At 43.5% G+C, this 26,946-nt stretch overlaps 1 protein-coding gene across 4 annotated transcripts in view; it reads right to left on the reverse strand.

Moving 5' to 3' along the window:
• Positions 1–26,946, reverse strand: part of syne2a (spectrin repeat containing, nuclear envelope 2a) — an 83,548-nt gene that overhangs the window by 22,885 nt on the left and 33,717 nt on the right. Inside the window, exons 49-87 of one of the 4 annotated variants that reach the window (XM_084560223.1) lie at positions 25,128–25,283; positions 24,801–25,021; positions 22,684–24,706; positions 22,272–22,606; positions 22,025–22,169; positions 21,023–21,223; positions 20,647–20,906; positions 20,416–20,566; positions 19,678–19,821; positions 19,468–19,599; positions 19,099–19,281; positions 18,847–18,984; positions 18,423–18,608; positions 16,909–17,031; positions 16,538–16,720; positions 16,313–16,402; positions 14,925–15,011; positions 14,228–14,299; positions 13,587–14,015; positions 12,804–12,904; positions 12,584–12,725; positions 12,170–12,256; positions 11,382–11,531; positions 11,081–11,275; positions 10,752–10,844; positions 10,330–10,512; positions 9,607–9,777; positions 9,330–9,467; positions 8,227–8,426; positions 7,503–7,635; positions 7,136–7,318; positions 6,059–6,205; positions 5,516–5,692; positions 5,062–5,217; positions 4,811–4,966; positions 2,263–2,433; positions 1,774–1,907; positions 1,425–1,620; positions 41–223 (exon numbers count right to left, since the gene is read on the reverse strand). In XM_084560223.1, coding sequence (XP_084416349.1) covers positions 41–223; positions 1,425–1,620; positions 1,774–1,907; positions 2,263–2,433; positions 4,811–4,966; positions 5,062–5,217; positions 5,516–5,692; positions 6,059–6,205; positions 7,136–7,318; positions 7,503–7,635; positions 8,227–8,426; positions 9,330–9,467; positions 9,607–9,777; positions 10,330–10,512; positions 10,752–10,844; positions 11,081–11,275; positions 11,382–11,531; positions 12,170–12,256; positions 12,584–12,725; positions 12,804–12,904; positions 13,587–14,015; positions 14,228–14,299; positions 14,925–15,011; positions 16,313–16,402; positions 16,538–16,720; positions 16,909–17,031; positions 18,423–18,608; positions 18,847–18,984; positions 19,099–19,281; positions 19,468–19,599; positions 19,678–19,821; positions 20,416–20,566; positions 20,647–20,906; positions 21,023–21,223; positions 22,025–22,169; positions 22,272–22,606; positions 22,684–24,706; positions 24,801–25,021; positions 25,128–25,283 — 8,355 coding nt within the window. Of the gene's footprint in view, positions 1–40; positions 224–1,424; positions 1,621–1,773; positions 1,908–2,262; positions 2,434–4,810; positions 4,967–5,061; positions 5,218–5,515; positions 5,693–6,058; positions 6,209–7,135; positions 7,319–7,502; positions 7,636–8,226; positions 8,427–9,329; positions 9,468–9,606; positions 9,778–10,329; positions 10,513–10,751; positions 10,845–11,080; positions 11,276–11,381; positions 11,532–12,169; positions 12,257–12,583; positions 12,726–12,803; positions 12,905–13,586; positions 14,016–14,227; positions 14,300–14,924; positions 15,012–16,312; positions 16,403–16,537; positions 16,721–16,908; positions 17,032–18,422; positions 18,609–18,846; positions 18,985–19,098; positions 19,282–19,467; positions 19,600–19,677; positions 19,822–20,415; positions 20,567–20,646; positions 20,907–21,022; positions 21,224–22,024; positions 22,170–22,271; positions 22,607–22,683; positions 24,707–24,800; positions 25,022–25,127; positions 25,284–26,946 lie in introns of all 4 variants that reach the window. The other 3 variants (XM_084560224.1, XM_084560222.1, XM_084560225.1) reach the window with 3 other exon arrangements.

Here is a 26,946-nt window from a genome sequence, read left to right on the forward strand (position 1 = left end):
GGACTAATATCTAAATGAATGTACTGACAAATGTCCTCACCTGCAGACTCTTCCTTTTCCCTGACATTTCCTGGTTCAGCAGCAGGATGTCACGCGACAGCAGTCTGGTTTCTGACTGGATTAAACTTGCAGCCAGCGGTTCAAGCCGTCCAATAAGAGGCTTAGATGCGTCCAGGACGTCACCCGCGTCGCTTTGCAATTCCTCAGCAGCATCCTGCAACTCCTGGTGTGAGAAGAAACACAACCATTTAGAAAATCTATGCAGGTTTGTGTGTTTGCGAGCTTTAGCGTCCACATACGTTTTAATGAATGCACCTTAAAATAGCAACAAACATAACACCATAACAGCTCTTTATATTCCTGGAAAATGGAAATCTTGTTTTTCACGAATGCTTCTGACTCAAGTGAAAATGCACCATCCTGTGTACTTTCAAGTGGACAAAAATACATGAATGAAAGGCCTCAAGCATTTTGTTTAGTTTTTTTTTAGTATGAATGTACAAAACAACATGTAATACATCATCAGGACGACGCAGTAAGAGGGGAGGAGATCAGGTGTTCGAGCACAGAGCGGCCCACCGCTGGTTTTTCTGACCATGAATGCACGCTGTGTGTTCCCTTCCCACAACATGAGGATGAGACTTTGAGAAAAACATTTAATTAAACTGCGCATGTAATGCTCTGATGCTCCGAGGCAGCACCAGTAACAGGATGAGTCAAGCAGGTAATTTGATGATTCTAAAAAAAAAATAAAATCACATGGTAACCGACAAACAAGAAATCCTGTTATGAAACCGCTTCTGCTTGCTCTCTGTGACCTTCAGTGAGTCATGAAATAGTTTAAAACTGAATACTTGATAAAAAAAAAATGAGCAAAAATCGATGTTTCTGCTTTAATATGATTCTCTCACACAAAAAGACTGAACATATGTATAAATATACGACTTTGCAAATCAATCTTACAACATTATTTTGAAAATCTGCATTTCCTTGTTGGCGTCTTCATCGTCAGTGTCCAGTGATTTACAAAGGGATATTGTCATTATGCAAGGAAGGACTTTTGAACACACTCTCACACTGTCTGTTCAGACCTCGTATTAAGATCTTGATGATCTTGGCGATCTGATCACGTAAGAGACAGGTGTGAACACCCCCAGGACTCACTGAGATCGCATTTGAGAGACCCGATCTCTGACCAGATTTGTAGGTGATCTGGAGTCCTGCTCAGACCTTGCATCAAGATCCGATCAGAGCAGATCAGATCGCAAGTGACCAGCTGTAGGTACAGACATGACATTAACATGCGTCTCCAGATCCGATCTCAGTTTCACACTCTGTACCTAAAGCTGGTCACATGAGATGGGATAGCCCAGATCGGATCTTAATGCAAGGTGTGAACAGGCCCTGAGACTCTTCAAACTCACCTTGACTGAGCAGACCACGGCTTGCGTGTCACGTTCGGGTGAAAGTGCGGAACTTGACAGCTCCTCCCACTGACGCGACAGGTGTTGCAGGTGAAGGGAGCAGCGATCGTAGAGGCGAGCGTACTCCCGCCAGACGGAAAGCGTCTCTCTAGTCTTGACGTGTGCGTCATTTACCTCCTGCACCGTCTCCTTCCACCTGACAAGGCCACAGTTCATCAGTAACTTTAAAGTGGTTGTGTCTAACTGAGCTGACATGACTCTACAAGAGAGCTGTGTACTCTTTTCTAAACAAATGTACGGTTAGATTTTCATGTGAATTTAAATGTAGGCGTTTGCACGGCCCACTGACCGTTTCCTCTCTCCCTCCACTCGATCATGAAGATCCTGTGCAGCTCCAGAGTGCACCACCTCCACGAGTCTCTGACGGGACTTCTCCACAGCTGCCCAAAGTTCCTTTCCATTTCCAACCTTCTCCTGGAGTAGCTTTGTAAAGAAAAAAAGCACCTTTCATTCAGTCTCCCTCTCCACAGGTTCCATTTACTTCCCGAAAGCTAAATGTAGGGCTTGAAAAGAAGTGACAGCTTGACGTGTGTGAATGCCCACAACTTTAGGGAGTCTGTCAAAACTGGACTGAGAGGCTTTTAACTTCAGACGTTTACAGACGTCTCTTCCAAAGCAACTGCATTGTAGCTTTAAAAGAGTTAAACCTTTAAAGGAAAATCTACTTAGATTAAAGGTGTTATTATTATAAAATACAGCATGTAATAGTTCGTTCTTGTAGACGGGGAAGCATTTATCTGCACACGTGCATACAGCATGGCACGACGCCACTGCCCACCTGGAGGAAGTCTGAGTGTCCTTCTGCCTGCTTTAGTGAGAAGAGAGGAGCTCGCTGATGCTGCAGGGAACAGCGCAGCCTAGTGGTGTAAAGGGTGACATCGCCCAGACTCTGGTGGAAACAGCTCCACTCCTCCACAGTCTGCTGAAGAGAAGGTCTCAGGGCTTCCATCTGGAAAATGCAACAAAGAGAATTGAATGATGATTTGGACACAGGCGAGAATTTATTCACTTATGCCGAGCCATATATTGCAAACATTTCATACAATTCTCTATGTCAGTAAACCTTAATCATCAATAATTGAGAAGCCATTAGTGGTTCTTAAATGTAATTAAAGGTTTATACACTTTAGAGTCAAGCTTTCTTATTCACAATGTTAAGGGGATGTTCTACTGTCCCTAAAGTCCCTATTTATGATGCTATCCCAAACAATTTACACAGTATATGAAATGTCTGCACATACTGTATGCACACGGAGATGCATTCAGGAACAGTCGGAAAAACTAAACGCAAGCGCAACATTGTTCGAAACATGCAAAATTATTTCCATTTCCTTATGAGAAGGACGTAGAGGAGTAAATTAGACACTGGTTGGCTGCCATAGTATTAACGTTGCACGGCAAACCCTGAGTCTGATTAAAGCAGCATTATTTTGTTGTTTCAGCCAATATGGCACTGGTGTTAAACATATGGCCCGCGTGCCAAAAGTGGCCTGCCAGAGGGTTTAATCTGGCCTGCAGCATGAATTTGCACAGTGCGAAAATTACATAGAAGACTGTGATTTTTTTAACGAAAATAACTGCTATTCCTAATTTGTTTTAGTCAGAGAAGTGAACAGAAGACAACACTGAGAGCCAGGACTAAACAGCAGACAGCAACGTGCCCAAATTGCCCTTATTTTTCTCAAGAAATTTCTTTTTTTTTTTTAAGGATAATTTATTAAATGTAAACATTTTCCTAATTTACAAATCTGGAGTTGTCATTACTTATAGGTTATTATGCTGTTATGTTACTAGTCCGGCCCACTTGAGATCAACTTGGGCTGTATGTGTCCCCCAAACTAAAATGAGTTTGACACCTCTGCAGTATGGGATAGGTTCGTGTGCACTGTCCTTAAACTGTCTGCTGCTGCTGCAGCCCTATCCCTAACCGCACTGTGGGATGAATAAAGAATTATCTTATCTCATCTGACATGTCAGCAGTTTGTAGTTATAATCTGTTTACACATCTGGCAGACACAGAACCACACTGACATTAATTTAGAGACCTGAAGATTTGGAACAACAAAGTGGAACAACATTGATGGTAGAATGAACCCAAAGTTGGCGGCATGAATCCAAAACAACAAGCTTGAAAATGCTTTGTAGGAATCTGTGGAGTGATGATTTACTGTGGGTCCACCACTAAAAGTGACTCCTTGTCAACAGTGTTGCCAAAGTAACGCGTTAGAGTACTCTAATTACTTATTTCGTGTAACTTGTAACGTAACGCGTTAGTTTCGTGCATTAAGTAATCAGTAACTTCGTTATTTTTTTAAAAAAGTAATCCGTTGCTTTAAGAATTTCTCCGGGTAAGGAAAGAAAAATTCTGACTACAGCCTGCTTTTTGTCAGACAGTACTGTGCCACCTGCGGATGTGTCAGCGGAGGCGCAGCGCTGTGATGATGTGTCTGTGCCCTGCTGACCTACGTTACCTGTATGTGTGTGTGTGTGTGTGTGTGTGTGTGTGTGTGAGTGTTTTTGAACCGTGGAAGTACGCACATTATTTTCAAAGGACAAGAACAACATAACGGTAAAATGCGCACTCTCCGTTGGTGAAAAGCTTCTGTCGACCGCAAAAAATTCCACTTCCAATTTTAAAAAAACATCTGGTATTTTTATCCTGCAGAGTTAATTTGGTTTGATGAATGACGTTATTCATTGTCAGGACTTCTCGGTGCATTTAAAGGAGGCTGTGTGTCCGTGTCAGTTAAGTTGCAGCATGTGGGAGGCGCTGCAAACGGCTTTTAATTTTTGGTAACGCATGAGTACTCTAACACGTTACTTTTATTCATAGGTAACGCTGTAACGTAACAGATTACTTTTAATTGATGGTAACGTTGTAACCTAATTAACTACTTTCCAAAGTAACTATACCCAACACTGCTTGTCAGTGGAAGTGCTATAGAAGCTTTCTTCCAAAGACATGCATTCATTCATTCATTTTCTGAATGGGTCATGCGGGGTCTGGAGCCTATCCAAGGTGTCATCGGGAGAGAGCCGGGGTACACCCTGGACAGGTCTCCAGTCTATCACAGGACTAACACAGAGAGACAGACAACCATTCACACTCGCACCTACGGCCGATTTAGAATCACCAATTCACTTAACGGTGCACTACTTGGAGCCTCTCGACCCATGCCAGCCGGCTCCAGAACCTCCACAAGACAAGTGGTTATAGGTAATGGATAGATGAATATATGGGAGAACAACTTGGAATATCAGGCCACGATATGTGTCACTATCCACTGTGAAAGCTCATGGTACTGCTGCAGCTTTCTCAAGTTTACCTGCTGGCTAAGATCCATGCAAGCGTGGCTAACACTGTCTGCCTGCTTAGAGAAAACGACATCACTCGGGTGCTCCTCTTCCCTCTCCTCAAGTACTCGTCTGGTTTTCAGCTCCTGCAAAGCCGCAGCCGCCTCCTTCACTCGGTCCACGGCAGCCTGGAGGGGAAACAGTAGCCCCAGATTAAAAAAACAGCAGGAGAAGAAACACTGTGCAACACGCACTTGGCATATTTTGCTTCCTGTTACCGTACCTCCCACTCCAGCAGAGCCTTGCGAGCCAGAGTTAGACTGGCGGGCTGTTTCCACTGATTCAGCTGTTTTTTCTGCTGCTCCGTCCAGACGCGAAGACTCTGCAGACGTCGCTCTCGTCCTGCACAAGTGTTACGCATCTGTTCAGCTCCACGAGTCTGAGGGAGGTAGAAAGCCAAACCGTGTCTGATTCATGCGTAGGATAAAAGTCTTGAAGGTCTTGGAGTTAAACAAGATCTTCCCATTCTTTTAGTCATAAGTGGAGTTATGTTCAGGGTTGGTTTGGCGTTTCAGGAGGAATGTCAATCATTTGCCTACATTTTGGCTCATACAACAGATTTATGACTCACTTTAGATACTCCGACTCTTGCATCAAAGTGATTTGCTGACTAAGTCGAGTTTAATAAACATTTTACAGACAGAAGTGACAGTTGCATCGTTTAGATTTATAGTGACCTGGCTCTCCAGCTCCCTCTCAAGTTGCAGCCACCGGAGTCTGAAGGAACCGAGTTTCTCTGCAAACGTTGTGCGTTCGGAGCGGACAGCCTGGTTCTCCGCTACCACCATCTGAGCCCCCGGCTGGCACAGGAAGTCAAGGAGGAGCTGCCCATGGCCCATGGCTGCCTTTAATACCTGAGGAACATTAACAATATGAAAGAAAATAATTCAAACATTTAAAATAATATAATAAATACAATAAATTACAAAGTAATCTGTGCTATATGATTGCTGATTGGTTTGATTTGCCTTGGGGGCCTTTGGGTCCTAATGAGAGGAGGGGCTTCTGTGCATCATCCCACAGATACTTGATCAGTTTGGGATCTAGTGAATTTGGAGGCCAGGTTAACACCTTGTGCTGTTCTTCATGGTTTTTGAGTTCCTTTTTTTGTGTATGTGTGTGTGTCGGGGGATAGCTGCTGCCATCAGGTCATTGCTATGGGGTGGGGGTGCCTGGTCTGGTCTAGGTGGGTGAGACGCACAGGAAAACGTTAGAAGTACCTGGTAGTGTTGCAGGATTTCAGTGATCTGAGCTGCATTCGTGGCCTTGAGGACTCTCTCGTTCTCCTGGTTCAGCCGAGCCTCTATTTTTCTGAGCCAGTCCTCCAGGTCCGACACCAGCCCAACCGGAGGCTGCGTTGCCTGCAGCTGCTAAAAGACATAAGACAAAGAATAATGCGAGTTTAACACTACATGAGTAACTTAATCACTTTGATACATTTATCTATGTTTCATTAATCGTACATTAAACAGCTGTTCTGCTACAGTCTGACCTTAAAGCAAATCTTTCTTTGGCAAATTCGCTCGAAGAAGACTTAAGATTTATGAAATAAAATAATAAAGCTGCTGCGACCTGGCAGAACCAGGTCCATTACTGCAGTGCCAGATATCTGGTTCCATTCGCTGGTGATAAATGGTGAGGAAAAATTAAACACGAGCTTCCCCTCGATTCACAGTCCTCCCTATACTCAATCAGCCCAAAACAGGTTTCATCAGGGATTAAGTGTGCACTCCTCTCTCTGGAGGGGATTTCTCAGTATCTAATTATTTCTGACATCCAACAGCACTTAGTTGAGTTTGAAACAAAACCAGTAACAAGACCTCTAGCATGCAGTAAAGGCTGGAGATTATTGCATATTTAAGAGATCTACACCAACACATTATGACCACCTTCCTAATACTGTATAGGTCTAGTTTGTGCCTCCAAAACAGTTGTGACTCATCAGAGAATGAACGTGGGCCTTCTGAGGGCGTCCTGTGTTCCTAAACCGTTCTTTTTCTGGCTGCATCCTGCTGGGGATGGCTGCTGCCATCAAGGAGTGTCATTGCTATGGGGTGGGGGTGCCTGGTCTGCTCTAGGTGGGAGGTACATGTAAGTAACATCCACACAAATGCCAGGTCCAAAAGTTTCCCAGAAGAAAGCTGAATTGTCACAAGATGGTCAATGATATTTACATCTCCAGTCAGTGGTTTTAATGTTGTGGCTGATTGGTCCATGCCAGTAATTACTCAGTTATTTGAAATAATGCATATCTGAAATTTATATTCTCCCCAGATGTAAACTGTATAAATCTGCACCTGCTGCAGCTGCTCTTGTGTCTTGGACAGGTCAGAGGTCAGCTGCTTCATGTTGGCCTCCATCTGGGTGAGATGAGTTCTCACTCCAGGGCTATCAGCTTCCCTCAGGTGGAGCAGCTGAGTGGCGTCCTTGGACACAGATTCCATCAGCACCGACATGGCTTCCACCTCCATGGAGAAGTCCTGGGGGACATGGTCACAGATAGAGTAGGTCAATCCTGTCCAACAGATGTGTTGGCAACCTGAGTAGAACCTTCTACTAGAGGCTAGCCTGTCAGTCCATCACAAGATCTGTGACGTTACAATTAAACCTGATAAACAGTGAGAATTGATCCTGACTTCTTTGTTACGTTAAAGTCAGCCTTACCAGCAGTTTGACCAGACTGCCCTGAACACAATCCTGATCCAGGTCAGGAGCATCTGCCAGAGCTGACAACGTCTTCAGGTGTCTGTTGGCACCAACCAGCCGTTCACCGAGCGAGGCGAAGTCAGCCTGGAATCTGTGGGAAGGACGAGAGCAACGGATAACTTCAACCGGTGGAGCAGAACATGACCTCATACAGAATGAGGTAAGGCATGGGTCCGGTGATTAAGAGGACCTTTATTGTTCTAAAGTTTTTAGGATTTAATCCAATATGTGCTTCACTCAGAAAGACTAAATCAATCTCTGGGCATAATTAAAAACCTGATAGCAGCATCCTCAAGATGTTCTACTTGGTTATTTGCCTTTTTAGATTTCACACTCTTGAAAGATTTATTGCTCCGACTCTAAATTTGCTGCAAAAGCATTTACTTTCTACTGCAGCTGCTATAACTCTGCCAAAAGACAAACAATCAAAATAAAAACCTATTTTCCAAGAACTGAGAAGAGAGAATTCACAGGATCATTAATATCATGTGGCATTGCTTTCTGTTTAACTATAGTTGAGGCACTACACCTATAGGAACATGTCTTATGAAATGATATTTTCCTAGAGGTTCCTTTTAACAGCTCTGGAGTGAAATAAAGTAATGTCATGATTATTTTTTCTTTTTAAACTATCTGACCTCTGCTGGTAGATAATAAAAAAAAAATCAAAGCTATCGCCCACCTGGCCCGGACGTCCTGGATGCCTTTGCAGCGTTGAATCTCCTGCCTTGTCCTCCTCTCTGCGCTCCTCCATCGCAGCTCCACTGCGCCCCCTGTCCGTCTGACCGAGGAGGCGAACTCTGGCTCGGCCTGCAGCACCGTCGCCTGATCCAGGAGCAGTCCTAAAGCGGCTCTGCTCTCATCCAGCTGGATCAGTGTTTGCTGAGAGGCATGGAGAATCATTGGTACTTATGTTTATGGTGAGTTCACAAGATTTACTTGACAAGTAGAGGACAGAAGAAGATTAACACAGCTCCCTTGTGTCTTGGATTCACTGATTCATGCAAATAAAACCACAATCTCTTGTTCTATAACAGCTCCCTTTATCTCTCTGCAAACATCCTTTGTCACATCTTATTCAGGCCTATCGTGCACTCAAAAAAACAAAGAGGAGAGGTGAAAAGAAGTGGCATGGCATAACATTATGACCACCTTCCTAATATTGTGTAGGTCTCCCTTGTGCCTCCAGAGAAATGGACATGGTCCTTCTGAGGATGTCCTGTGGTGTCTGGCAACAGAATTTTGTAAGTGGGGGCCTTTGGGTCCTGTGGGTTGAGGGGAGGGGCCTCTGTGGATCATCCCACAGATATTTGATCAGTTTGGGATCTAGTAAATTTAGAGGCCAGGTCAACACCTTGTGCTGTTCTTCATGTTTTTTTGAGTTGTTCCTAAACAGTTTTTGTGTGTGTGTCTGTGTCAGGCTGCATCCTGCTGGGGATGGCTGCTGCCATCAAGGAGTGTCATTGCTATGGGGTGGGGGTGCCTGGTCTGGTCAAGATGGGTGCTACATGTCTAAGTGACAACAAATATTAATAAATAATTAACTAAATTCAAACTAATTGTAGTATGATCTTAGTAGGATGTTGGGAGGGATTCTAGAAAATGAAGGAAATCAGTACAGAAGATATAATAGGAGTACAAATGCTACGATAACGTCACCTATTCCCAAAATGATCACAAAACAAAAGCTTTGTGTTTAAACTGTAACATATTAAACTAGGGAGAAGAAAAAAAACTATTCAAAGTGAGAGAAGGTGTGAGAACAAACTGTATGACATGATGTACCTGGCAGGTATCTATTCTGTGCTGCATCAACTCCTCCTCATCATCTCCCTCCAGTTCTCCACTGATGCCAATGATGGTGTCGGACTCATCCAGGACTTTCCCCAACTGACCACAATTATCCGCCCAGCGGGTCCACTCCTACAGCAGAACAAACCATAAACCCACACACATGTTTCAGCATCTGAACCGTGAACACTCTAGGATGGATGTTACAAAAATATGCACATAAAGTGCATGTTTGAACTCCTATGGCCTTCAGCAAGTGTGCGCTACAAACCTGGAGCCTCCTTTGAGAAGCCACGTCCTGGTCCAGAGCTTGCTGCTGAAGAGCTTTAGTCCTGGCTTCCAGCTGTACCCATTCATCCCCTAGACAGTTCAGTGCTTCTGGCTCATGTTGGAGTAGATACTGGACAAAAGCCGTCTGGCACCTGAGGACCTGCAGGAGCTTCTGGATCACCAAGAGAACAGATTAGACTTAGAGAGACTTTATTCATCCACAAGGGCTATTGCCAGCTCAGTTGCACATAAAAAACACTCTTGAGAAAAACAAAAGAAAAAATAAAATAAAATAAAAATGTAGTAAAATACAAATAAAATATAAGTAAAAATCTCATAAAATAAAAATAAAATAAAAGTACAAAATAGTACAAAATTTGCATATGAACTAATGTACAAGTATTAGAGACGGATGTAAATATTTATTTTATACATAGGAAAGATTAATAAGCTGCAATAATGTGCATTAACATTAATAACATGGAGTTACATTCCAAGCTGAATGGAGAAGGGTAAAATTTCAAGATTTATGACAAAAGTTAAAATAATTATGATGTAAATACACGTTGCAACAGAAAAGATCTAAGTATCTGTTAGTTGGCTGAAGTTGTTTTAGCTCCGGCTGTCTCTAAGACTCTTTTCTTCACACCCTTGGTGAAGCACTGGCCTAACTTAAACCTTAGTCTGAATGATGGAAGAACTTTCTGAAAGCACACCGTGATACCTTGTGTCTGCAGAGAACGCCTTGAAGTTCACCGCAGCTGTGAACCTGGCTCGCCTCTCTCCTCGTTATGCACTCTTCGCCTAGGTCCAGGAGGCGCGCTATCCCCTGAAGCAAGGACCGAGAAGAGTGTTGCAGCTCGGCTTTCTCCCCCGGACTCTCACTCAGATGTCTGGCCAGCCCACACTGCAGAGGTACACAGGAGCAGCACAAAGTTTAACACAAAGTGCCGGATGAAACTCACACAGTATCTTACAGCGATGTTGTACGTGAAAACTTTTCATTATATTTATTATGTAGAGGCCGAAATTAATGTTTTTTTCCTTTTTCTAATAAGAAATTAGAAAGATATTTAACAATTCTTTACACCAGTTTATTACACTTTGAATGATTATAAATGCATACAAAACTGAAGCAGTGGTTACCTCCAGACTAGGAGCGTCCTTCACACTCGGGAAGATCTCACACTGTCCCAGGTCGAACTCGTCCAGAAGACACAGTTCAGTGGAGGAGAGCTCCTATGTGAGGAAAAACAAAGTGTTGTGTTGGCTCTGACAGGTGATGGAAAAGATTTACAATTTATAATTACAATTTTTTAAAGTGTTGTATCAAAAGCACATGTAGTCACAGTGGAGCAGAAACACTCGTGTCATTTTCATATTGTTCTTGATTGCAACATTATTTTTTCTGACTTGTTTATATTAGACTTAAGGCACATTTAGGCTACTGCAGGTCATAGTAGTTTATTTCATACCTGCTGTTTGCTCTTGGGGTGTTCAGTGAGCTGATTGTGTGATGAGGTGAAGACCAGCTGGACAGTACGAAGACATTCCTGAAGGCTGATCAAACATCTTGATGCATCTGGTAGTTCCTCTGCAAGAGCAGGCCTGGACTCTGACTCCACTTTACTCAGCAGCTCAGCCAGAGTTACCATCTCAGCGGATACACACTGCACAAGTATGAAGACAAAACACAAAGATGTAAAAATACATTCATCTCCAAAGAAAAGATACAAAAGCATGAAATCAGATGAGCATGGACCACTTGTCAGTCACCTCCTGCTGCAGCAGCCTCAGCTCGGGTCCATCTTCACCAGCACCAACAGGAGTCAGGAGTAGGTCAGTCAAAGAGTCTAGGCAGAGGAGAACCCTCCGTACAGCCTCGTAGAACTCCTCCTTCATACCTGGGTCAGAACCACCTGCAGCCTTCATGAAGAAAATATCAAACATGAGCATCAATATCACTGGTGTCTGGTAATAAGATGTAAGTGGGGGCCTTTCGATCCTATGAGTATAGGGGAGGGGCCTCTGGATCATCCCACAAATACTTGATCGGTTTGGGATCTAGTGAATTTAGAGGTCAGGTCAACACCTTGTGCTGTTCTTCATGTTTTTTTAGTTGTTCCTAAACCGTTTTTGTGCGTGTGCCTGTGTCAGGCTGCATCCTGCTGGGGATGGCTGCTGCCATCAAGGAGTGTCATTGCTATGGGGTGGAGGTGCCTGGTCTGGTCTAGGTGGGTGCTATATGTCTAAGTAACATCCACACAAATGCCAGGTCCAAAGGTTTCCGAGCAGAACATTGGATTGTCACAGGATCAAGTATTGTCTGTGTTATTTACTTCTGCTGTCAGTGGTTTTAATGTTGTGGCTGATCGGTGTATATCAATAATCAAAAAAAAACATATACCGTACTTTCCGGCATTGGTTCAAAATAAACCTGATTGTTCCTGAGATACATCTTAGTTGATATTTATATTAAGATATGTTTAATATTTAAACCAGTCAACCATATTTTTATCTATTTGAGTTGGAACAAACATAAACTTTATTTCTATTGCACGTACTATTTGTCTCAGCATGGTTATAGATTCACGTGTCAGTTGAAGAACTGCAGAAGCAGATCCAGTTGACATCGTCGTCCTCTCTCGTACCTAAACAGAAAAAAAAAGAAATTATAGTTAGTGTTTTACAGCGGGTGAAGTTATAAAGAAACAGAATGCAGTATTTGTGTTAGTGAGGCCGGTTCATTGTGCAAAACTGGCAACTTTATGGACGTGAAAGGAATAAAAGGAGTAAAAGGAGCGTCAGCACAGACAGAGGACCAAATCATAGGGTGCTCAACCAATTAACTGTTGCCCTGGTAACAGATGCAATGTGTCGGTATCCTAGCATCCACATCTCTATCACCAAGCTCAAATCTCTCACCTCGTCTAAATCATGTCTCATCTATGTCTCATCTGTGATTATTTTTTTTCTACCTTTTCACCATCTCCTCCATCGTCTGTGCTGGTCAGCCTTTGATTCTCCTCCTTGACTTTTTTCAAAGTGGTCAATTTTTGTGAGATCTGGGAGTGAAGTCGACTCCACCTTTGGCGCTCATCATCTTCATGTCCGGCCAAGCTGGAGAACAAACAATATATACTTTATATGATATACTATTTACACTCTTTGTCTATTTTCTTTTTGTCATCCTTTTACCTGATTGGCTCCTCAGAGAACTCCTGTTGCTGGGATTCATCCACAAAACTACCGCGACTGGTGCTGACTTCACTTTGCTCCTTCTGTCTATTAAAAGTATCCTGTACATTAGAGAGAATAGGGAAAAAAGTAAACAACTAAATAAATTATGCATTAGACAGATTAGACTATGATCAGGCACAACATTATGACCACTGACAGAAGAAGTACACATTGACCATCTTGTGTCAATTCAGTGTCCTGCTGGGAAACTTTTGGACCTGGCATTCATGTGGATGTTCCTTAGACATGTAGCACCCACCTAGACCAGACCAGGCACCCCCACCCCATAGCAATGACACTCCTTGATGGCAGCAGCCATCCCCAGCAGGATGCAGCCTGACACATGCACACACAAAAACGGTTTAGGAACAACTAAAAAAAACATGCAGGTCAGCAAAAGGTGTTGACCTGGCCTCCAAATTCACTAGATCCCAAACTGATCAAGTATGTGTGGGATGATCCACAGAGGCCCCTCCCCTCAACCCATAGGACCCAAAGGCCCCCACTAACAACATCCTGTTGCCAGACACCACAGGACACCCTCAGAAGGACCATGTCCATTCTCTGATGAGTCACGACTGTTTTGGAGACCTACACAATATTAGGAAGGTGGTCATAATGTTATGCTTGATCATAGTAGACACATTCTTGTTCAGGGTCTTAATTTAACAGTAAACTTTTCAAACTATAAAGGGAAAAAAATACAGGAGAATTTGGAACATTGTGAAAGACTTTTCTTACACTCACTAGATCTGGACGGGGAGCTGAAGTCAGATCTTCCTCCACCATAAACTCATCTGAAGCTCTCTTGGCTGTGAATGGAGTTATGGGTCTTGAAGGAATCACTCTCGTGTCTTCCACTGCTGCAGCCGCCGCCTGAGGCAACTTTGCACCGGCATCTGTGGCTTCTTGTTCTGGTGATTCATGCCGGTCTGCAGCAGCCGCGGTAGCAGCTTTAAACTGGTCTCCAGCTGCTGGGATGGCTGAAGTGTTTTGTGACTCCACTGTCGCTGAGGTTTTGGGACTAAATGATTTGCCAACATCTGCTTTAGAGTCCTGTGTTAATAATCCAGTTTCAAAACTTGCAGGTTTAAGGTTTGAGTCCAACCCAGGCGTCAGAGATAAAAGCTTGTATTCAGAAGGAAACTGATCAGACAAACTCTCCAGTTCCTGAAAAAACATATTAAGATGTTGTCAAATACTACGTCACAATGGCCAAAATCCCCAAATTATTCCAAGTGTGCGTGCATAATCGTTAATGCAATGGCTTCTTTTAAATAACTACAATTAATAGCACTTAAAAAATATAAAACTACATATTATTGAAAGTAGATTTTCCAAAAGAAATTAGCTCAGTACTTCCAAAATTCAACTATATTTACCTGAGCATCTGACAGAAGTTTGGTTTCAGCCATGTCCTCACTTTGCACAAGTTTGAGGGTCTCCTCCAGGTCCTAACACATCAGTTGTATTAATACACAAATGAAAACGGAACCCTCGCATGCATACATATATACAGTAAACATGCCGTTATCTGTCCGGGTGTGTGAATGAGAGGGAAAGAGCTTTGGTGGAGCAACACTCTTCGAGCAGCTGCTTCTGACAGCGCCAGAGTGGATTCATCACGGGATCACTGTGACCAGCCTCAAACGGCTTCACATCAGCGGCATGCAAAAGAAATCTGCTCATTCCTTCCACAGGAGAAATTAGCAGCATTAAAGATGGAAATTTAGAAGTGAATCAAAATATACACCAAGGAGGGAAATATGCAAGAAGAGGGAGCCCAAGACGTGATGAGTTTCATTCCAAAACTGATCAAAATCGTTCGTTGAGTCTTAAATATTAGCTTGTTTAAATCGTTTTTTAGAGACGTGGAGGCATGAAATGAAAGTGAGAGAGAGGAAATTCCATGCAGCAAAGTCTGAGACTGAACCCCTGCTAATACTGTAAGGACTTGGTACACGACTAGAGGAGCTTCACTGGTGAAATCCTAACGTTTCTACTTATTGTGACATTTTGGAATGAAACCTGGAACCCAAAAGAGCCATGCTTCCCCCTGTAATCACTGTTCAGATTTACCTCAGGAATACTGCATGTTAGTGTGTCAGAGGATGACGAGTGACAATTCTCATCATCCTCGTCCTCCTCTTCCTCTGAGTTAGACTCCTGTTTTTAGTGATAAGGGTGAATATATGATCAAAAGAGGAAGTTAAAGGAAAACTGCACAATGGCTTCTTAAACACTAATTTTATTAGGCTATTACATAATATTGAATGTAAGGAAGTATTAACGGGTTTATGTGAAACCTGATAAAAATGATTACAAGTACTTTTAATGAAGTAATTTTACTGCTTTAAACTACACTGACTAATGGGTTCTAATGGAAAAATGCATGATGATCTAGTGAACACGGATTTGTTAAAAATATTATCACCTATCTTTTTTTCTGATTGCCCTGCACCAACTTAAATGAATTTGAATGTAATAATGTGAATTGTATGAAAAACATACTGCATATACACTGATCAGACATAACATTATGACCACCTTCCTAATATTGTGTAGGTCTCCCTTGTGCATCCGAAACAGTTGTGACTCATCATAGAATGGACATGGGCCTTCTGAGGGTGTCCTGTGGTGTCTGGTAACAGAATGTTGTTAGTGGGGGCCTTTGGGTCCAATCCCACAGATACTTGATCAGTTTGGGATCTTGTGAATTTGGAGGCCAGGTCAACACCTTGTGCTGATTTCATGTTTTTTCGAGGTGTTCCTAAACTGTTTTTGTGCGTGTGTCTGTGTCAGGCTGCATCCTGCTGGGGATGGCTGCTGCCATCAAGAAGTGTCATTGCTATGGGGTGGGGGTGCCTGGTCTGGTCTAGGTGGGTGCTACATGTCTAAGTAACATCCACATAAATGCCAGATCAAGTTTCCCAGCAGAACATTGAATTGTCACAGAGATGGTCAATGTAATTTACTTCTCCTGTCAGTGGTTTTAATGTTGTGGCTGATCAGTATACAATATGCAGCTTATCCGTAGGTTAGTGGAGCAGGACGACAGAAAAATCCCCCAAAAAACAAAGATTGAAGGATTTTGTTGAGCCTGCCTCACAGCCCACTAGAAGAACATATTTTAGACAGAGCTTTAACAGACAGGTTCAACTAATCCCATATAACAGACAGAATAAACAGAGTTCACCAGCTTTACTGAAGGTTTCTTGCATAAAGTACACAAAAAGTAAATTTTGCAACTTTTAGAAATCATGTTTGTTTTCCCCTAACCCTAACCCTAACCCAAAAGAGTTTAATTAAAATGTGGTTGTCTATTGTTGTAAGTTGTAAGCATTAAATGATTAAAGGAAGTGATTAATTCAAAGAAAATCACAGCACTTAAAATCAAACATCACACTGGTGGCACTGGTTTAGCTGGTGTTACACAATGAATTCTGCTTTATTATGATTGTTGTTACCTGAACTAGGAGTCTGTGCGGCGATCTGTCCAGTTGCTGCATCTCTTCAGGAGTATCTGTTTGTGTTTCATTCTCCTCTTTAATCTTGTTCTATTTCAGTCAAGGGAGACCAGAAAACAAGTGATATAATAAAAAAACTGTTCTGTTCAATAGTCCTCACTGAACAACTTTTTTTCTAAACCTCTATCTCTGCTAAGGTAATAGAATTCAGACTTCGTGCCGTACCTCCAGCAGCGAAGCTTGTTGCTGGGTGAGTTGCTCCAGCTCCTCAAGTGTTTGCAGAAGCAGTCTGGCTCTGGAGAAGACCTGCAGGTCCTCCTCTGCTCCCTGAGGCATGAGAATTTGTCCTCTGCACCTCTCTATGTCCTCCAACATAGTCCGCATTGACAGCACATTGGCCAAGATCACCTTCAGGAAAGAAACATGTGGTTATTGTCTCATACATGAGTTACTCTGAGCACACCGGTTAGTTTTCATATAAAATCTTAAAAGTACGAGGATATCAGACATTTATTTTGTTGAAAGATGAAAGAAAAATGCGACTTTACTTTTCGAATTACAATACGTAATACGTAGCCTCGAGTGTACAGTTTTACCTGTCGGTTGTGTAGATGCTCCGTCAGAGTTATGCTGGAGATGTCCATGGAGGATAAAATCGCACTGATTTTTGGGACATTCTTCTCCACAGCCTTCAGCTCAGCCTCCATCACGTCCACTATCTGAAACAGAAACATTCCCAGCAACTTTAACATGTACAGGTGTTCCATCCCTCTTGATTTTGGGACATTTGAGAACATATTTAAAATTAGGACTTATTTAGCTGTAGACCTGCTGTAAGGACACATGTCTGTCTGTTGGCATTTCTTTTGCAGCATTACCTATGTTTCCTGCCACGTTCTACTGTCTATAATGTACTTAGATGTCCATAATATCAAAGTTTCGCTGTTAAAAAGAAGATAGTCCAAGCCGCGAAAATTCAATCCAATTTACCCCAAACGGAACTTATGTGTTAAAGCTGTACAGGAAGTGGAAGGGGCCAAAGTTTAAAACAATATATAACAGTTTCAACTTCTATGTGGTGTCACAAACAACCTATAATGTGTGCATTTCTTACATATGTCTTTATATATATACCAGGGGTTATACCGAATAGTCCACTAGTCGACTTCACTGCTGCGTCATGACGCTTTTAGCAGGAAGTCGACTATTCGCCGATCACGTAACAATATTAACATGGATGCCTTGGAGAAGACAGGTGAGGAGCCCAGTGGGTCATTGCAGCAAACCAGCAGCGGTTCATCAAGGGTGTGGAAATACTTCGCTAAAGATGAAGCCCATTCTACCATGACATGCAGAATATGTAAGTGAGTCCTGAAATACAACAAAAGTACTACTGTAATGCACACTCATCTGAAAAGGTATCCGCTAATACTAATGGTCCAAATCCTGTGGACAGCAGTCAATTAACAACTTCACCTGTGATAACAGAGAGAAGGAGGCTGCAAATCAACAACATGTTGTTGAATCTCATTGTCTAACGTTATTAGACCTTTAGCTGCTATACACAGAAAAGGCTTCGGAGATATGCCGCATTGTTTTACAACACGCTGTGAGGTACTATTAATTCCTACTGACGGTGCTGATTTCTATAGGCTATACATACTGTATCTGCAATGCGCGGTATTAATAGATCTGTTGTGTTCTAATATTTGACATTGTTGCTGTGGTTGTAGAGCATGTTTTTTGTCCTTGATGTCAGTGAATGCACCATGTGAGAGACAGGAGTTACGGTAGAGCAGAGAGTTTAATGAGCGAGAGCTGCATATTACAAACGTCTTACTGACAGTGTTTATATTGTTGAAGTGGCCTATGGCCGACAGTAGTTTGTGTTTAAGCCTCAGCTACCTTGCAGAAAAGCCTCCTTTGTGTGAGACGCTACAGTATATATTCAGGTCAAGAACATAGATTTGATTGTTGCAAAGCATTATGTTCTACTGTGTTTTTATGTGTGACGTCATCGACTAGACGAGGTCGACTAGACTTTCACCACAAATTAGTCCATTTAAAAAAATCGGAAGTCGCTCAACCCCTAATATAAATATATTCTTACTGCAACAGCCTGCTGAAGCTGCTCCAGCGGCTCAAGGATGTCCCGCTGCATTTGGTGAACTCGTTGGTCGTTCTGCTCCAGCCTCTCCACCTGCGTACTGACGTCACACACAGCAGAGACCTCCGCCAGCGCTGACCTGAAGTTCTGAAGGTTGTTTCTGATCCTCTCAGAGTCTTCCAGGACCAACTGGAGTTTGAAATTTTTGAATCAACAGTAAAGCATCAGTTAAGGTTATGCATGTTAGGCAGTAGTAACTAGTAAGGAGATTCAATGGGTGCTAAATATGAAATGAAATTAATGTACAAATGTTAAAACAAATCGAATGAATAAAGCAGAAATACAGCAAATACAGTAAAACAGCAATTGTCATAAGCCAGTGACTGATGTTTGTGTCTCTTGTCACTTGCTGCTTGCTGTTACTGACCTGCAAGGACTTAGCGTGATCCTGGAGGCTTCTGGCTGTTGTAAATGAGCAGGAAGTGCTGAGCCACAAGTGGGCTTCATCCAACCAACATGTGGCCGAGTGCAAGATGTCCTCCAACTCCTGGAGACAGGTAGGAACCTGACATAAAAGAACAAACACAGAATATGCATGAGCCTATGTTATCTTAATACAGTCATAAAAATATGAGTGGTGTGTGTATTTATACTGGAGCATTGTAATAGTATGTGAGACCTTGCTGAGGAAGGCGGTGCGGTGCTCAGCCATCTGCGATGCATCCTGGTAGAGCTGCAGTGGCTGTGTGAGTTTGTCGATCAGAAGCTGGGCTTGGTCCGGCTGCTCCTCTGCAAGATCTTGCACCTCGCTCTCCAGGACCATCAGGCTGCTGCGCCACGCGTCCAGCTCATCCCACACACGCTGGAGATCAAGAAATATACACAGGTCAGGCATAACATTATGACCTAATGTCCTAATATTGTGTAGGTCTCCCTTGTGCCTCCAAAATAGTTCTGACTCATTATAGAATGGACATGAGCCTTCTGAGGGTGTCCTGTGGTGTCTGGAGCGTCCTGATTTAGACAGAAACCAAAGAAATACACACACCTTGAGGACGTTTTGAGCTTCACTGATGGTCGGACTTTTCTGCTCCAGTAAAGCTTTCACTCTCTCGAGGCCAGAGCCCAGATCCCTTATTCTACCTGTCAGTGTCCTTACTGGGCTGCTCTTCTCCACGAGCTGTGTACGTAAAAACATGTTGGTGAGCGATAATTTACGCGCTACCAAGGATGAATTCTCATGTCTCTCTCTCGTCACCTCGTCCTCTGCGCTCTGCAGAGACATTTGAACTTCCGATATCAGCCTCCCAATATCAGCGGGGATCTCTGCGTACCGGCTCTGCACGCTGTCCACGATACGCGTAAGCTTGGCCTTCTGGGAGGACAAATCCATCCTGAGCTCCTGCAAGAGTGGAAATGCAAGAGCATAATGGAAAAGATGGGAAATATAAGAAACAGAGTGAGACTGAGAGCTGGGGTCAGAAGTTCAGCTCCAAAGTATTTTACAAGTTTGCTGAACTTTTCATGAACTTTTTGTTAAAATATACTCTAAAAGACTTAGACTTTGGCTTTATTGATCCACAAGGGAAATTGCTTGGTCACAGTAGAATAGTTGTACATAAAAAAAACAAAAAACACTAATAACCACTAGTAAAAAAAAAAAAAATAGGTGTAAGATAGTTACACAAATAAAAATAAAATAGTATGAGCAAAATGTACAACATTTGCATATGTGCAAATCTACAAGAAATATAAGTAAATATACAGTAGGAAAAGGGGCAACCATTTACTGTACTCTGGGCTGTGGAGGACAAATCCTGACTATAAAGTAAAAATATTTTATCACCACTCATAAATGAGATACTAGTAAGATAGATAAAAGACACACTTAAGGGCTTATCTATATCATTATTTTTGCATATACGTCATTTAAGTGTTTCTTTATCCCAAAAATGCTATGTCTTAAAGCTGATGAAGAATAAAAAAGTAGCCTGACCTGTGTTTTGCTGGGATTCGAACATGCATCCAGAGCCTGAAGAATGGTAAGCACGTGTTTCTCAACCTCTCCTATCTCCTCTTGGAACTGCAGTCTCTCCTTCTCCTCTGCCTGTGCTGCAGCTACAATCAGCAGGTTTCTCTCTTTCAAGCTGTGGAGAACGGGATATTCTTAACATCTATGATATAAATAGGGACTAACATGTCCACGCGTATATTAAAGAGATCCCACCTCCTGACATTCTCTTGGATCTTCACCAGCGTTTTGCCGACAGGTCCTGGGCTGAGTGACTCCTGGGAGGTGGATAAGCTCAGGGCGTGCTCCAGCCGATGCTCCAGGGACGCTAAGGCCTGTTGTTCCTGCTCCAGGCCGACCTGGTGCATCTCGGCCTGGGCAAGAAGCTCCTGGGGTTCCTCCTGAATGAAGCTCACAGTGGACGTGTCTGGAACCTCAGCCTGAAGACTGGCCAGGCAGCTGCAACACTGCTCCATCTGAAGAAAATGGAAATGAAACCTCAGTATTTTATGAACGCTCTCTATCCCTTATGAATCAGAATATTTTATTTGAGCCTTATTTTAATGGTTTGTATTAATTTATGAAAACTCACACTTGCAGTGATGTCCCTCCATTCTTCTCCTCTCTGCTCTGTGTGTGCCATCAAGAGGCCAAGGCCACGGCGTAATGACACCCAGCGCCTCCAGAGGGCGCCAAGCTCGCCGCCCTTTCCAACCCCACAACCCTGCATTGGACACCCAGCCCTCAGGTCTTCTATCTTCCCGGCAAGGCTGCGAAGATCTTCCATCAGGAGCTTTATGAAGAGATTCAATTAAACTTGAACGTTTCTCTGTTCATACACCGATCAGGCATAACATTATGACCACCCTCCTAATATTACGTAGGTCTCCCTTGTGCCTCCAAAACAGTGGTGACTCATCAGAGAATGGACATGGGCCTTCTGAGGGTGTCCTGTGGTGTCTGGCAACATAATGTTGTTAGTGGGGGGCCTTTGGGTCCTATGGGTTGAGGGGAGGGGCCTCTGTGGATCATCCCACAGATACTTGATCAGTTTGGGATCTAGTGAATTTGGAAGCCAGGTTTTTTTTGACTTGTTCCTAAATCATTTTTGTGTGTGTCCCTGTGTCAAGCTGCATCCTGCTGGGACCTGTGTCATTGCTATGTGGTGGGGGTGTCTGGTCTGGACTAGGTGGGTGCTACATGTCTAAGTAACATCCACACCAATTGCAGGTCCAAAAGTTTCCCAGCAGAACATTGAATTGTCACAAGATGGTCAATGTTATTCACTTCTCCTGTCAGTGGTCATAATGTTGTGGCAAATCGGTTCATGTCCAGTCCAGCTCATGGTTGTTGAGTTATTTTCCTAAAAGCCAAAATTATCAACCCACTGTTAACAGAAATGTCACAGGATCTCCAATGTGGAATTCATAATAATTAATTTCTTCTATTTCAGTCTGAACCAAAGTCAGATCGACAACATTTCACCTCCTACAGCAATTATTTAAACGACGTAAAAGTTTCAAGTACATCCAGTATGTAGATTTACTAATCATCTACTGCATTACTATTCAAATTAATGTTCCTTCAAGCCTACCTTGGCTCGTCTTTGTTGGGCAACACATTGGTCATATGAGGTGACTTGTTCCGCAGCGCACTCTGAAAGTCTGCCTTCAAACCCTGAAAGACGCTGACGTATGTCTTCGTGACACTTTCTGTGGCTTTCTTGCGTAATTTCACACCTGTAAAAATACAAGAAATGTGAAAATGAAAACACAGAAGCAACCATCAAAAGACAAAGGGCTTACATAGATGCCTTAAGCCAACAAACTCAGCCCTTTTACCTCTGCAAGGACTCCATCCTGAGCTGAGCCTGAGCCTCCAGCACTGCTCTTCCTACCAGCAACTGGCTGAGGATGCTGATGTGGAGCTGCTCTGTCTTTGCGTGGGAGAGGCAGGGCTGTTGGGGCAACCGTTCCGCAAGGTGGCAAATGTGAGCTTGAAATCCATCTTCAAGAGCTTCTAGAGCGTGCTGGGTTTGTCTTTGTTCCTCGGTGCAATCCAAAAACCCTCCAGGAGCAGATAGGAAGGTCGCTTCGGCATTGTGAAGGAAGCCTATTGCTCCCTGAGCCGCCCACTGGTAGTCCTTTAGGGATTCTCTGGTTTGGGATAGACTAATCTGTTGGATACAAGTTACATAATCAACCGAATAGCTAGTTTAAAAACTTAAATGTATTAATAACAATGTAAACCTACCATCTGCGAGTGGCACTCTTGCATGGCTGTGTCTCTAAGGGAAAAGAGTTCTTTGTAACTTCCCAGGTTAGTTTTTTCTTTCCGCCCCAGACCTTCCAACACTCGCATCCCGGACTCCATATTTCTCCAAATCACCCAACATCTTTGTAGTGCAACGTCGATGGCTTTTTCTTCTGGGTTGACTGGATGGGCTCCCTCCAGCTTCACTCTCGTGTTTTGTAGCAGCTCTATTACGGCAGCAAGCTCAGAGTTAAATCGCATACCTAACAGAAGCTTGGCCTCCAGGGATTTGATATCATCTGTGACAGAGCGCTCCCAGGAGACCAAAGTTTCCACCGTCTGCTGAATCTTTTCCCTCTCCGCATTCAGCTCAGATGGGTGTAACCCCTGAGCTATGGCCTCCAGTTGGTCCGCTGCTTCTTGACATTGCGTCTTGACCAAAGGGAGTTCGACCAGGAGCGTTTGACACAATCTAAACCTCTCACCCAAACTCATTGCTTTGTTTTTGGCATGCTGGATTTGCCCGTCAGCAATGTCCCTAGATTCCTCCATCTGTCTCCTCAGGTGCAGATATTTGTCTTGTTCAAAGGCGTCAATACTCAGAGCCTTGCATCTGTCTTGGAGCTCCCCAACAGAACACAGCAGGACGCTTCGCTTTGCCTCCTGACAATGCTGAAGTTCTTGCACTTGACACTGATGCTCCATTAGCATGTATTTCAAATGTGCAATTGTTGAAAGGGTTTCTTGGGTCAAAGGGAACTTCTGCTGCTCCAAATCAGCACAAATGTCCTTTAAACTGTCCTGGACAGCAGATAGCTCCTCGTCTGAACAGGTCCGCTCATGAATCAGCTCCTCTAATTCCCAGCTGGTGGCTTTCTCATGAGCCAGCAATCCATCCAATTCAGTCCAAAGACCCCAGAGCCTGTTGACGAGGTAGCGGCTTTCTCCCGGACTCAGTCCCGTCGCTATGTTCCTGCAACTTTCTGACGCTGCTTCCACCAGGTTTAGCTGCCTCTCTATCTCCACCGTGGCTTCAGTGTGGCTTTTCAGCTCGCTCTCCAGCTTTCTGATATCAGCTTTTGAAACATTCTCGATGTGGTTGCAGGGATCTCTTTTAACGTGCGTTTCTGCTAGCCAGGCGTCAACACTAGCAAGCTGGCTTAACAGTTTCTCCCGCTCTGTGAGGTTTTTCTTCATGGTGTCAAGAACGTGATCCAAGCTCTCAGCAATAGCCTCATACAGGTCTTCCACTGTCTTAAATACCTCGTCGCTTTCTTCCTTCTCCATTTCAGAGGCTTTCATCTCCTCAACGTGCTCTCTCATCTTGGACCGCCTGGACATGATATCAGTCTGAAACTTCCTCATTTCAACAATCTGAATACGAGCCTCCTCTGGGAAAAGAGCGAGCTTCTTCCCGATAGAGATGTGGTTTTCCGCCTGCTTCGCCCATATGATCAAGTCTCGCAATTGCCTGTTCATCTTAGCTGAAGGGTTGCAGGTGAAAGAGTCGAGCATCCTCTTGGTGACACTAAGCAGGGACTCCAATTCCTGAAGGTTAAGACCAATCTCACCCTTCTCTTTCTGGCCCAGAGAAAAGCTGATGAGAGCGTCTGACTGAGACCGTAGACGTAGATAAAGCTGGTTATAAAGTTTTAGGTCTGTGGTCAGACAAACTAACTCTAAAGCACTTTTGCTGTCATGGCTTTGACGACTGACTGATTGCTGGAGAGCTTCCAGATTGGCTTTAAGATATTTGGCCTCTTTGAAAAGAATCAAGTATTGAGAAGTGGAGTTTGAGGCCTGCTGCAGAGCTCTTTTGATACTCCCTTCTAGGAGCCTCCATTCCTCCTGGACATCTCCAAGCTGAGCAAGAAGAGCACCTGAACTCTCTGCATCACTTAAATGCACTGACAACTGGCTACTTAACCGCAACAGATCTTCCATCATGTCCTTCTTCTGCTCCATGGTTTGTAGCAGAGCGTTGAGTCTTTCAGCTTGAAAGGCACTGCTTCCCAACGCATTCCTGACAAAATCCACAACAAAAGACCATTAGTGTACCACAACAAAAAAAAACTAAAATAACAATCAGCTTAATTTCAAAACACTACATCACTCACAAGCTCATCTTTTCCTTCTCAGCAGCTACAACCTCCAGGAAAGCTCTGGTGATCCTCATCTGCCTGTGGTATTGTTTGACTTGATCCAGCTGTGCAGCTTTGACCTGCACTGTGGCCGAGGCATCCAGTAGTGCTGCACTCCATTGGCCTTCTGCACTCTTTAAGGCACCAGCAGAACTTTTCATAGCTGCAACTTGCTCATTCACACAGCGCCTGAACTCCTACAGCAGACGGATCAGACAGTTTTTTTGTCATTTTTGTGCAAAATACTTGAAAGGATTGGATTATTTATGAGAAAAGAAAAAGAAAAAAATCTAAGTATTGTACCTCAGCCTCCTCCAGCTGTTTGACCATAGCTGTGACGCTGAGTTGCGCTGGTTGATATCGACATGCCAGAACTTGTTGAACAGTTCGTAGCAATCGGATCTCTGGTTCACCAGGAGAGGACTTCAGGTACCAGTTTAAATCAGTGTGTGGCGTTCTCTTCAAAATAGAAAGAACAAACAATTAAAATAAAACCTGTAACTTGTGGAAAACATAGTTGTGGTAATAACACCCTTACGGCTCGAACTGTACACTTAAACGTTTAAACTGCACAGATCAGGCATAACATTATGACCACCTTCCTAGTATTGTGTAGGTCTCCCTTGTGCCTCCAAAACAGTTGTGACTCATCAGAGAATGGACATGGGCCTTCTGAGGGTGTCCTGTGGTGTCTGGCAACAGAATGTTGTTAGTGGGGGCCTTTGTGTCCTATGGGTTGAGGGGAGGGACCTCTATGGATCATCCCACAGATACAGTGGGTACGGAAAGTATTCAGACCCCTTTAAATTTTTCACTCTTTGTTTCAGTGCAGCCATTTGCTAAAATTAAAAAAGTTCATTTTATTTCTCATTAATGTACACTCAGCACCCCATCTTGACAGAAAAAAACAGAAATGAAGAAATTTTTGCAAATTTATTAAAAAAGAAAAACTAAAATATCACATGGTCATAAGTATTCAGACCCTTTGCTCAGTATTGAGTAGAAGCACCCTTTTGAGCTAGTACAGCCATGAGTCTTCTTGGGAATGATGCAACAAGTTTTTCACACCTGGATTTGGGCATCCTCTGCCATTCTTCCTTGCAGATCCTCTCCAGTTCTGTCAGGTTGGATGGTGAACATTGGTGGACAGCCATTTTCAGGCCTCTCCAGAGATGCTCAATTGGGTTTAGGTCAGGGCTCTGGCTGGGCCAGTCAAGAATGGTCACAGAGTTGTTCTGAAGCCACTCCTTCGTTATTTTAGCTGTGTGCTTAGGGTCATTATCTTGTTGGAAGGTGAACCTTCGGCCCAGTCTGAGGTCCTGAGCACTCTGGAAGAGGTTTTCTTCCAGGATATCTCTGTACTTGGCCGCATTCATCTTTCCTTCAATTGCAACCAGTCGTCCTGTCCCTGCAGCTGAAAAACACCCCCATAGCATGATGCTGCCACCACTATGTTTCACTGTTGGGATTGTATTGGGCAGGTGATGAGCAGTGCCTGGTTTTCTCCACTCGTACCGCTTAGAATTAAAGCCAAAAAGTTCAATCTTGGTCTCATCAGACCAGAGAATCTTATTTCTCATAGTCTGGGAGTCCTTCTTGTGTTTTTTGGCAAACTCTATGCTGAGGAGAAGCTTCCGTCGGGCCACTCTGCCATAAAGCCCCAACTGGTGGAGGGCTGCAGTGATAGTTGACTTTGTGGAACTTTCTCCCATCTCCCTACTGCATCTCTGGAGCTCAGCCATAGTGATCTTTGGGTTCTTCTTTACCTCTCTCACCAAAGCTCTTCTCCCACGATTGCTCAGTTTGGCTGGACGGCCAGGTCTAGGAAGAGTTCTGGTCATCCCAAATTTCTTCCATTTAAGGATTATGGAGGCCACTGTGCTCTTAGGAACCTTGAGTGCTGCAGAAATTCTTTTGTAACCCACAATGTGTGCCACAATTCTGTCTTTGAGCTCCTTGGGCAGTTCCTTCGACCTCATGATTCTCATTTGCTCTGACATGCACTGTGAGCTGTAAGGTCTTATATAGACAGGTGTGTGCCTTTCCTAATCAAGTCCAATGACCTAATTAAACACAGCTGGACTCCAATGAAGGAGCAGAACCATCTTAAGGAGGATCAGAA

The sequence above is a fragment of the Chelon labrosus genome, assembly GCF_963514085.1.
Source record: "Chelon labrosus genome assembly, chromosome: 14".
In the NCBI taxonomy this organism is placed as follows: Eukaryota; Metazoa; Chordata; class Actinopteri; order Mugiliformes; family Mugilidae; genus Chelon; species Chelon labrosus.